We start from the raw sequence: 12,386 nt of genomic DNA, 5'->3' as shown, positions 1-12,386 counted from the left end.
TTTGCAAAACAATACACCTACCAAAAAAACTGCATGTACTTTTAAACCCATGTTAAAGAATTTATTGTGAAATAATTAATATTGAGGTTTAAAATATTACATATAAGTATATAATATCTATTACCTTTAAGTAACTGATTAGTGACTACACAATCTGTCCAGTGGACATGAGGTTTAAAAATAAACCTGTGTACAGGGTATTCTTTGATCCAAACATAAGTTTTCATGCGAAATTGTGATATGTGTCTTATGGTAAAATAAACACTCATTATAGAAAAGTCAATTAGAAAGATGTCTCACTCTGTATCATTCTGATTATTCCGTCCTCTCTTTTTGAACCTAGATACCTTGGAAGTCTAGCAAGTGTGGTCACTAAACAACACATGCAGTGGCTGTGGGACTTCAGTGGCAGGAAGCCCTTTTGGATAGGCAAGTATACAAAATGTTAAGTATGACTGTCTCCTGGAGAACACGAGTGTCTTTCTATGAGCTTTACTTTGGAACATAGGAATACAGACCAACTGTCCATCAGGTCCAGTGTCCTTTTTCCTTAAGTCGCTTTTATTGAATATTTAGAGAAATGTATGAAAGGAAAGGTCCAGTTCTGCAAATCTGTATCATAGAGAGGAATTGCATCTTGACCCCACCCATCCCCAGGGATCAGTTTTAGGCTAGTGCAACTCCACTGACCTCAGTGGTATAAAGCTGTTGTAATGGAGCGGAGAATCAGGTTCAACAAATTTAGTGAGTTCGTATATTTCTGGAGCCTTGTCTAGACTAGGAAAATAGGATATGTCTGAATATCTTAGCTAACACTATTTTAAACACTGTTTATGCGTTTGGGGTGAACCAACTAACGTTTTAAAGGTAGTAAGCTGTGCCTGCACTAGGTGAAAAAACATGCTGAAAATGGTTAGCCAATGTGTTTTCAGACATGAACTATTTTCTTAGTCTAGATAAGGCCCGTATGAATGTTAAAAGGCTGACAGGAATTTGATTTCACAAGGGGGCTCGGATATCATTTGAATCTGCATTCTTGACTAGACTGTGCTTACCAGGGAAATTAAGATAAATATCACAAGAAAAACTTGGACACAAAGTATAGAGAAATTGAGAGGTTTTGGGGTGGGTGATAGTAAGGGAAAGGATGCTGTCTCCTTGCTCACATGATGCTAGTTGCCTTACCAGAAGTTACACTGTATTTTACTTGCAGACCTGGTGTGCTCTCTTCAGGGCTGTCCCTATGAGGGTGCAGGGCCCGGGGCGGAAGTGACGGATTAGTCTCTTCTGGGAGTGACCAGGCCAGCCAATTACACCGGCCCGCGGGGCCTCCCAAAGCGCAGGGCCCGGAGTGGTCACCCCGATTTGCCCTACCCAAGGGACAGCTCTGGCTCTCTTCCTTCCATAAAGTCTTGTGTGTACTTCTCACTAGAGGAATAGAAGAATAGGCTTTCTTTTGTAGCAGGAGCCTTCAGACTGGAGGTGAAATGCATATCACTGACTTGATCTTTTTGGTTCGTATTAGGCTTTAATGATCAAGTTAATCCTGGCCATTGGGAGTGGAATGGAGGAGAACCTGTCACCTTCACAAACTGGAGAAGAAGTCCATCTCGCCTTTCAAAGCAAGGAAAGAATTGTGTTTTGGTGCAGAGGCGAGGGAAATGGCAAGCAAAAGACTGTAGGAAGGGTAATCGGCACAACTATGTCTGCTCAAGAAAGCTGTAAACAAAACTGACACTCATACCCATCTGGCCTTTCTTGTGCACAGAATGTTTAACTTATATTTGCAGTATTTTGAGGGTATAAGTGTAGAAAAGAAACTTCATTATCATCAGGGTTTATTTTTATACTCCTGCTGGGGTATATTAGAGTCAACTCGAGTGAATGCAGTAGCCCAGTGCTAAGCATAGCAAGGAAGGGGTGGGAAAATAGGTTCTCATTAGAGAAAGCCTCAGTCTAGATCCAGAATTCAAGCACCACCAAGTTTCAGAATGTTTGGTTCTTGGTTTTGGTTTGAGCTCATTACAACAATAAGGGCCACTTGCAAAATTCAGATCTGAATCCAATTTCAGTTTTCAAACACCCCCAAAGCATTTGGAACTGTCATTTGTTCTAATGAGATGCCCAAATTTTGTTACACCGAAGACTAAAGCCTTAGGTCTTACACCTAATAGCTATGTAAATTTATTAATTTATTTTTAAACAAAAATAAACTAACACAACAGTCAACTTGCAGGTTCCATGATTGGTGAATGTAAATTGTCTGTTGTTTGAATTCATCAGCAATAAAACCTAGAGTTTTACAGTTCTGTTAGCTTTGTTTTCACTTGCAGTTATAGGGAGAGAAGTGGCGGTGGGAGGGGTAATGGGCTCATCTGCAGAGTGAGCTCTGTTGCTGACATTGGGTTGCTGTTAGGGTTGCTAGTGCTTCTATCATTGCTGTCCTAGCATGGTACCTGATCCAGAACTCACAGGAGTCCATGGGAAGAATCTAAGCAGGAGTTGGATTAGGCCCACAGTGCAGAAGTGCCATGGGGAAGGAAGTCTGCTTTTGTCTTCTCCTCACCTTTCCCATCTGCACAAGTCCAGCCACAATCCGACTCCAAAGACTTTGGATCCTAATTGGATGTGCCCACCTGGACCTGATTGCAAGTACAATCCTTAGGGATTTGACACCTTTTTAAAAATTTAAGTTTATTTCTGAGAGAGTTTTTAAAAACTCAGAATTTAATTGGAACAAAACTGCTAGAAAAATAACTTCTTAATGTAGTGTACTGCGTACACTACAGAGTTGTTGTGTCCAATGAATCTCTCAGAGTAACCTTTTTGCCTCAATACCTAACCAAATGACATCAGAGGTGAGCAATACTGCAGTACAATGAGAGTGTAAGTCACTCAAGTTGGAAGTCCTACACAAGGCCTTCCTCACCATTTAAGCTCCACAATATGGCTGTGTGGAGGGAAGGGGAATGGATGGAGTGGCCTCACAGAGGGCATCAACACCCCCGGAACTCCGCAGAGGGGTCTCTGTGCCAGTTTGGAATAGGCCAACATGGATGGGGCTGTTGGGGCCAGGCGAAAGCAGGCCATGCATGACCAAATCTAATCACCTAACACCACCTTGGGAGAACAGAGGGGTAACTGTACAGATGGCAGTTACTGTGCAGAAGACTGTGCAGCAGCCTTGCTTCCTTTTCTGTGGTTTCGTATGTGTTCCTGTGTGTAAATTCCATCACCCACCCCACTTAGTTCCCTCTGCTAATCTTGAGACTTTGTGCTGGGAGAGTTGGATTTCAGAATAACTGTACAATAACATGAGAAGAAAAATATCATGGGCCAAATCCTGCCATCTTTATAAAGGCAAAGCCCCCAATGATCTCAAAGGGAGTTGTGCTTGAGCAAGAGTAGGGAAGGATTTAGCCCTCTATGTGTGTCACACTCTCATTTGAACCAGCCTTAAAGTAATTGAAGAGGATTTAAGATAGCTTAAAAGCTATCTTAACTTAAAAGCTCCATCAACAACAGTACAAACTGCATATGCTTAATAGCCTCGCTAATTTTTTTTTCTATACAATAATACAGCTAAAAATCTTGTTTCCAAGGTATTGTGAATGTTTAGCTATAAGAACCATTTACATCATTTCATATCTGAATTCTCTCTGGGCTTTCCTTAAATTCAAGGATAGAATTTGAACAGCTTTTCTATTTCTGGCAAGGATGCTGAGGTTCAAAGAATGTAATGAATCCAAACCAGGTCAATGAGAGCACTGGATGGCTCAAGGGATTGTTAATAAGAGGGATATAGAATGCTTCCATCTAAGTCACTGGTTTGAATACATTTCCATGTCAGTAGTGACAGAAAGTCACCGTCTCAGGAATGTTCAATGAACTATGGGCCTGATCCAAAGCCCACTGAAGTCACTGCAATTGTTTTCATTGACCTCAGTGGCTTGTGGATTTGACTCTGTTAAAGATTATGGTGGGTGGGGTTGGTCAGGTCTCAGAGGACAAACTTTGCTATTAGAAGTTCTGAGAGTCCAACAGAAGGTCAAGAACTGAATGGGCATGGAGAATGAACTTATACACTCACTTACTGATGTAGTCCTTCAAGGCTGCACTTATTCTGTGAATAAACAGAGGACTTGATTCACCGGGACTGTCCACCCAGCAGCTTTCACAAGTATAAAAAATGTGCAAAAAAGTTCAGTGAAAAAAAATCTAATGTATTCCTCAAGCAAGAGACTGTTTTTTTAATTTGTGTTAATAAATGTATAATTAACTTTATACAGATTAAATTTGCCTTTTTTTAAACTAATTTGGAAACAGAAATCCAGAAGAGAATGTTCCAGTTCCCTGTAGTTGGTACTGCAATTGAGAAGTTTATTTACTTTTTGATTTGTGTTCATTCTTTCTAAATATTAGAGAGAATTATGTATATAGTTCTATCAACACTGTAGTTCTACCTTATTTAAATCACTAGACTGGTGCTAATCTAATATTTGTACCAAAAATAGCATGTTACATGCACTATATTGACTGTTATACCTAAATATGTACTGTATACTAATAAAAATAAATCCTATATGATAGCTGCGGACTTGTCTCTTAAATACCCAAGTACTTAAAAGCTTTCTTACTGTGACAGAGACTGAGGTAATGAGCATATTAAAAATGTGTTTATAAGTGATAAGTACAATACGTCTGTTGTATATTGTATACAGCTACTGAAATCTGTTTTCCTTTAATGTGTCTACCTCTTTTGGGTGCATACATTGGGTTGTTATTATAGAATTACTCATGAATATTTGGCTGTGTCTGTTTTTTAAGCAGATGAGCACTAGAATATTTTATTTTAGGAAATAAATCCAAAGAAGGACACAGGCTTTGCCAACAGATATAAGAAAAGGAAAAGTGAGATAAAGGCATGATTTCAGGTTAAAAATCACATTGAAAAACTGATTTATACATTCATAGATTTTTAAGGCCAGAAGGGCCCTGTGATCATCTAGTCTAGCTGCCTGCATAACGCAGGCCACAGACACTCACCCAGGCATTCCTACATCAAGCCCAGGACTTATCTGAGCTATAGCATATCTTTAAAAAGCAAAACATTGTCCTGATTTGAAGATTGCAAGTGATGGAGAATCCACCACGTCCCTTGGTAAGTTGTTCCAACGATTACTTATTATTAATGCTGTTACCAATAACACAATATACCTATTGCTATAAATAAACCTATGGCTATAAGAAGTCTTACCATCATCTTCTTGCAGAGGCTTAGATTGTGCTGGCAATATCTTCCAGGTGTCTTTTCAGACTGTTTAGAGAATTTCCACTGCTCTCTCTCACTTTTCATGTATTTCAGGAAAAAGGGGGGTTTTCTATCAAGATTCTAATGTCTCTCAAACTATTCCAGATGTCTTGGTTTTCCCTCTTCATCTTCCACCTCACAGCAAGCCACAGAAATCAACCAACCGCTTTGCGTGGTTTCCAGCTCCACACTGAGTTTGGGATGAGTTAGATTCTCAGTTAAATGATACATGGATTCTGCGTCCATGTTTTGCTCAGGAGATGCTATCATATGTGGAAATCCGCACAGAGTCTAACAAGCTGGGATGCTTAGAGAGAAAACTAGCCATGCATCTCATTGATCTTGGGATTGCTGATGCAATATGGATGTCCATGTTGATCTTCACTCTGCTCCCTTCATTGATATCAAGAAGAAAATATAAGTAATACTTCTGTTGCTAAAAACATCTCGTGAATTCTGTACAATCCAAGCTTACTGAGGAGTTCAGAGCAACTGCCTGTTTCTACCACACCAGTTCCATTTTTGCTTCTAAAAAGCAACATGTCCCAACAAGTCATGTACATTTGCATGCTGCACAGCCTCTTAAAGTGATAGTAAGACTAAAATAGCTGCAATAGGAAGGTTATGCTACTTTTTACTATTTTCATTCTTTACCTCAGAAATGTTTAATCACAAAATTGACCTCACAAATTTTATTTGATAAAAATATTGATTCCCAACATCTTCAAACTTCTTTCCTAACTATTGTTGTTGTCTCTGCCTCCTTCTCTCGCCCTTCCATTTTTTAGGATTCTCTACTTAAAAATGTTGTTCTGTATTTGGGTTTCAATAGATTGAAAGCTATGTTACTTTCATTTTCAAATGAATATTTCTGTGTAGATTTTCCCATGTTATTGGGGTTTTTTACTATATGGTAAGGCTAACGGACCAACACATTTAAGCTTGCAATTCTATTGGTTCTACTGTAAGTAGAGGACAACTTTTCAAACGTAGGCATCTAAATTTTGGCAGCAGCTTGGAATACTGCTTTTATTCCTGTTGGGATGAGCATACAGAGAAAAACATTATAAAGATGTGGATGAAATTCTGCTATACCAATTGGCAACAAAATTTAAGAACCTCACTGCAATGGAAATAGGTGACGTATACAAATTTTAAGATGTAAAAGCCATCAGATTTTTTGTCCTGTTATATCACTCACAAGCCTATTGGGTTAGTTATTGTAACTGTGCTATGAAAGGCATGTAGGTAATGTGACTCTTTCTGCCTTTTTAAAAACTCAATACTCGAAAAAAAAAAAAAAAGAGGGCTTTCTTTGGAATGTATAATAATTGGGGAATGTACTGTAAAGTAGTAGTTAATTAGTTCTGAGGTCTTTAAACGGGTTCTTTAAAAGTTTTATCTGGATAGAAGTTTAGAGGGTTGTTTGTAATTTATACTATAATGACCCTATTTAGCTCAACAGAAGGAAAAAAATTCCACCATTGGCTAAGAATTATTTTTAGGCATCAATTGGCAGTGTAACTAATTATTCAGTTTATGTCCATGATGACTGAACAATCTGAAGCAAATGAATAATGATACTTTGCATTTACAAAGCACTTGTCATCTGTAGATCTCTGTGCTTTAAAAGATTGGAAAGCATTAATGCTGACTAGTTCAAGTGAAAGCAGTGTACTCAAAAATAAAATGCTGCTATGGGGTGAAAGGTTGTTCGAATCTGAGCGCGGTATTTGCCCACAAAATTTAACATCCAAAATGGAGCAAAAATACTCACTACCCAAATACTGAAGCAGAAAAAATGTAGTTTTGTATATTTATTGCTACACGGCATTTTGTAGGAATGTGACAGTTGTTTTACTGGGTTATAATGACAGTCTCCCCTGTCCAATATCCATTGCAGGTATTCGTTATGCCATACAGTTTTTGTCTCAAGGAGTGGATTTGTAAATATTTTGTATTATTACCAAAGATTCTATTCAGAGTTTGCTGGGGAAAGATATCTTGCCTTGTGCAGGGACGATCTGGAGGAATTAAGGGCTGAGTATAGACCCCTGCATTGTACTCGCAGAGAGGCAGCATGATCCAAAGGCTAGGGCACCTGGGTGCTTTTCCCAGCTCTGCCACTAACCTGCTATTCATTTAATCTCTCTGTGCCTTAGTTGCCACCACACCCTTTTTCTGCTTTGTCTTTATATATATAAATATAACATGAGCATTTCTAGGAAGGAACTGTCTCTATGTATCTTTACAGTGCCCAGCACCCTGGGGCCCTGATTTCAGTTGAAGCCTTGAGGTGCTACTGAACTATAAATAATAGTAATAATAAACAGCATAATGCACAGTGTGTATGCAATACTTTGCTTTTGCTCATGTGTATGTTCTTTGCTGACAGTCTTTCTGTTGACTTCAAGGGGGGTTGGATCAGGACACACACACACATGCAAGCATACACTCTCTCTCTCTCTCTCTCTCTCTCCTGCAAACTTGCATGTGAGTGTCTTTAGGCAATGGGACTACGCATTTGAATACAATTGTGTTTTCAAGATCATGGCCAAAGTTTGACATTTTAAATCTGTTTTAGGGCTATTCAAGCCTAAACAAAGCAAGTGAAAAATAGCTTTGCTGGTGAAAACTCCTTTTTGTTTCCTGTTTCAATACCTGGTTTGTTGGCCAAGATACAAATATATCTGTCTAATTATCAGTCCAGTCCTGTAGCTAAATGAATAATCTTAAAATATAATTGACTTTTTTAATGTCAGAAAAGGTGTAAAATAATTTATATGGTTATTATTCCACTTGCACTAGATAGGAGAAATTTTAGTACATTATTTTGGTTAAAGTTATTAGACACTAAAAATAGGAAATTAGATTTAAGACTGTACATTTAGGGTATGTCTTTACTGAACAGCTAACTTAAGTTTTCTACACTTGAGTTACCTGTCTTGAGTTAGCCCAGCTCAAGTGAGAGCGGCTGCACTGCAATTTAGCTTGTGAGCTGCCATGGCCACACTGACACATCACACCTTAGTGTGTAGCGCTAAGACTTCTGGAGGCATATCTTATGGTGGTTTGCTCTGCAGCAAACAGAGACACTCTTATGAATTTTTTCCCAGTGAATTGCAGGGAAACTTGTTTTGCCTGTCTGAGCATGTGGGTAGAATTGTGAGAAAGCACTGGAGTACTAGCAACACTTTAGCAGCTCTATCCTGTGTCCACACTAGAGTGTTCATGTTAGCACTAATGATTTGTGCTACCTTAAGCTGAAGCCTATATACCCTGATGGGCTGCCCAACTGAAGTTGGAATCACCACCATGCTTGAGTTACAGGTTTTTGTGTGTGATGGGATGCAAGTTTAGGGCAACACTTGAATTATAATTCAGGTTAACCTTGCAGAAAAGACAAGGTCTAAATCTCAAATAGCTTTGCACTAGTGATGTTGTAATGCACATGCATAGCAACAATAAATGCTGCAAGTCAGTGTCCCACAAGAACTTTGCAGGGCAATAGGTTTAGTCCAATTAGAGGGCAATAAACTAAGCCCTCTGAGGTGAAAGACAAATAATGACATGCATTTATCATAGATCAACTAGGTCTTTAACACTAATCTTCAGATTGGCAGCACCTTGATTTAAGTCAGTCTAACAGCTTATTGATATTCAAGTGGAATCAAGGATGTGTAGACACTAAATACTAGTACTAAAATGGCAAGTATTGGTATTCATCTTCAAAAATAATAGGTGTTACAGTTTGAGGAGGGTTTTCTGTTATATTGATCTGACCTGTTGGCATGTTGGAAATATCTGTCAAGGACAATTTTTTTCTTACTTTCGAAGCTTGCATAAAGAGTTGCAAAAGGTGTGAGAGAGATTCAAAACCATGCAGGTTTTAGTTTACATTGTGAATGGTATACATTTGACAATGATGGTGGTATATAAATAATAAATTGTGCTAACAGCAGTGGTTTCTTAAACCGGGGCTATCTGAATATTACTTATAATCCAATCGAATGTATAAATTGTTAGAGGCAAAACAGTCTTCAGATGGAGCAGTTAAAAGGCATATGTGACATAAGCCCAGAACAGCATTCTTGGGAGTTGGTGGTACCACACTTTCTGCTTTGTTAATCAAAAATTATCCAGATTTATGTGGCTTAATTGTCAATGGGAGTTTTGCCAGATTTTGGACTACGTGCTGAAGACTAGGCTCTATGGGAATTGCATGTCACATCTTTGAACAGCTATTCTGAATGTGGAGGTGTGAATGTGTATGAACAGATATATTGCATCCTATTGCTATTTAATGAATTAATTGTTAATACAGTTTTGTTAAAAGTATGTCCATTTTATTCGTGTACAAACATGTTATTTCTCCCTTACACAAGAGAGAGAGTGATATGGTGAAAAATTCACAAGATGCTGTTCTCATCCATGCCAGTGATTCACTACAGTATTTGAGCTTCAACAAGTCTCTGAGGGCCAAATTTTCAGAAGAGTGCACTAAATACAGGTTCCTCTATTTTTGGTTGCCCAGTTTGAGATACATGGGGTCTGATTTTCCATAGTTTCTGAGAAGCTGAAATCTAATTCAAGTCAGAAAATTAAGTCTTAGATAGGGTACTTTAATAACCAAGTCACCCAAAATTAATTGATAGATCTGAAAATGTGGAGCCTCTAAATTAGGGATCTCTTTTGAAAATGTGGGCCGGTATCTCTGTGTAAGTCTACAGATCTATCTTCATGTTTTGAAATAGTTTTATTGCCCTTGCTGTCTCTGATATTTCATCACAACAGGACATCCCTTTTTTGATTCTGCTGTGATGGTGTGGGGGGGGGGGGATGTGAAAAAATATAAAGGACATGTTGAATGAGCTAATAAACATTCAGGAACTTTTCCACAGTTCCAGACTACAGCTAAACAACTTATCCAAACATTTTTTTCCAACTAATCACCCCCCTGGGGAACCAGGTTTTAGATAGGAACTTCTAATACACACATCCAGGAGTAAAAGATGGGTTGAATTAACACAAATTCACTTATCATAATTATAATCTACAGTAAATGAGTTTAACTGGTTACCCTGGGGTCCTCCCCTTTGTACCCCCCACCCCCCAGCATCCACAGAATGGCTTCAGTCTCATTTATAAAGCTAGCAGACTACATGCCGCTTCCTTTGCTCACCTGAAACTGCAGGACGATTAAATTAAAAGTCCACACAAGTAAGATTAGTATGTTTCTGCTGCTGCTTCAACTGCTTGTGATCTCAGGTCTTGGAGCAACAGGACAAGGTGGAGAGCTGCAAAGGAGCAAGAGGAGGAGACTTCAGCACCTTTCCTACCAAGATAAAGATTTACTTGAAAGAGAGGACCCTAGCAAGTTGCTGGTGCAAGATCTCATGGATTATGAAGAAATCCTAGAAGAACCAAATTTATTTGTAGCAGCCCCAGAGCTGGCAGCAGAGAGCAGGAAGCAAGGAGAAAAAAAATCATCCAGATTTATCCTTCCCTACGTAGAGCTTGATGTGTACCGAGATCAGGGAAGCTGGACTGCACCAAAAGAGACCTCCCATTCTGAAAACATGAGACGTTTCCTACCTTCCCACTCAGTCAACAAGAAGGAAGCTGAGCCCCCCTACAGGAAAGATGCTAAAAAATTCTGGGACCATTTCATATTAAAAAAAAATTCAGCTTCTGAGGAGGTTGTCCTGCCAATCAAGACCAACGAGATGTACCAGGAGACCTGCAGGACGCTGCCTTTTTCCCAGGTAAGAACAGGTCTCAGGCAAGAGACCCAATAGCAGTATTTGCTCCCATTATTCTGCCTTCACAAACTCCACTCTCATGTGTCATCTGTAATCCCTGACTAAGGAAATACAGGTCAATTCCACTTGCTAGCAGCAAGACCACTTCATAGACATCCAGTGGTACTGAAGAAAACTTTTGCTTTAGTTCAATGAGTCACATTGTCTGAGCACAGGTCTGGGAACCAATGTAATCAATATACAATGATTTAGCCTGAACAGCAGGAAGAACAGTAAGTTTATTTATACAATCAGTCTCAGTGCAGTTATTCAGGGGTTGGTTTGTGGTTTTATGGCTAAACTCAAATTCTTGACCAGTTCTACTAAAAATGAGGAGTAAAGCCTTGTCTATACTAGAAGATTGTACCACTTTAACTATACTGGTATTGTTAAAGCAAAGTTACACTAGTATAAAAGTGCTTATATCAGGTTAGTTGATTCAAGTCTGGGATGTGGAATAAGCTATCCTGGAATAAGGCATCTTTATATTGATATAATTGCATCCACACGAGGGCTTATAACTATGTTGGTTAAAAAAAACTCTAGTCAAAGAAGTTATAACTTCCAGCATAGACCAGTGCTTAATATAACAGACGTGACTCAAACTTGGTAGTAATTTTTCAAACATAAAGGCCCTTTCAACCAAAGACGATATACATAAATGTAAAGGTATATATTATAGTAACACTATCCAAGTAAGTGGGAAATATCACTAGGTAACTTACTGTATCAGAAACTGTTTTGTTTTAATTTTGTTGCTACTTAAAATAATTTTAAATGATGTGAGTGCTACAGTAACTAACAGTAAGAGAAGAAACTTATATATTAGTTGAGTGAGCCCTATCTTCCATTATTTTTGTGTCTACATCTTCCAGAAAAGTCCATGGGAGTTTTGAATGTGCAAAGAATGGAGGATCAGGGCCAACAAGTGTTTACAATGCCAATGCTATATAGTAACTGCAATCTGTTTGCTCTTTCAGAGTATTGTGCATGAGAACTGTGAAAAGGTGGTGGTGCAGAACAACCTGTGCTTTGGGAAGTGTAGTTCCTTTCATGTCCCTGGCCCAGAAGATCGTCTTTACACCTTTTGTTCCCACTGCTTGCCTACCAAGTTCACCATGAAACACTTGGAGCTGAACTGCACCAGGTCTGTTGCTGTTGTTAAAGTGGTCATGATTGTGGAGGATTGCAAGTGTGAGATTCAGAAGATTAAAGATTCTGAAATTGGACCCCTACATTCAGACTTGAATTCAAATGTATATGAGCACAATTAA

The 12,386-nt window shown here is 38.7% G+C and overlaps 2 protein-coding genes across 3 annotated transcripts in view; both read left to right on the top strand.

Annotated features, from left to right (window-relative positions):
- The window catches only part of FREM1 (FRAS1 related extracellular matrix 1), a 103,772-nt gene extending 99,130 nt beyond the window's left edge, over positions 1-4,642 (top strand). For both annotated transcript variants that reach the window (XM_074953412.1, XM_074953413.1), the window contains 2 exons: positions 344-429; positions 1,526-4,642. In XM_074953412.1, the coding sequence (XP_074809513.1) occupies positions 344-429; positions 1,526-1,725 (286 nt within the window). In that variant the 3' untranslated portion in view covers positions 1,726-4,642. The remainder of the gene's footprint in view (positions 1-343; positions 430-1,525) is intronic.
- A 5,900-nt stretch (positions 4,643-10,542) lies between these two features.
- On the top strand, positions 10,543-12,386 carry CER1 (cerberus 1, DAN family BMP antagonist). The gene is made up of 2 exons (XM_074954107.1): positions 10,543-11,076; positions 12,093-12,386. The coding sequence occupies exons 1-2, from the start codon at positions 10,543-10,545 to the stop codon at positions 12,384-12,386; spliced, it is 828 nt and encodes a 275-aa protein (XP_074810208.1).

This window comes from Natator depressus, chromosome 5 (genome assembly GCF_965152275.1).
Source record: "Natator depressus isolate rNatDep1 chromosome 5, rNatDep2.hap1, whole genome shotgun sequence".
Taxonomy (NCBI): domain Eukaryota; kingdom Metazoa; phylum Chordata; order Testudines; family Cheloniidae; genus Natator; species Natator depressus.
This window is presented reverse-complemented; position numbering and strand designations above follow the sequence as displayed.

What these genes read in the sequence shown, in the direction of transcription:
- CER1 (XM_074954107.1), top strand. Translation starts at nt 10,543, where the DNA reads ATGTTTCTGCTGCTGCTTCAACTGCTTGTGATCTCAGGTCTTGGAGCA. An exon ending in GGACGCTGCCTTTTTCCCAG is followed by an intron (nt 11,077 to 12,092) that starts GTAAGAACAGGT and finishes TTGCTCTTTCAG; the next exon opens with AGTATTGTGCATGAGAACTG.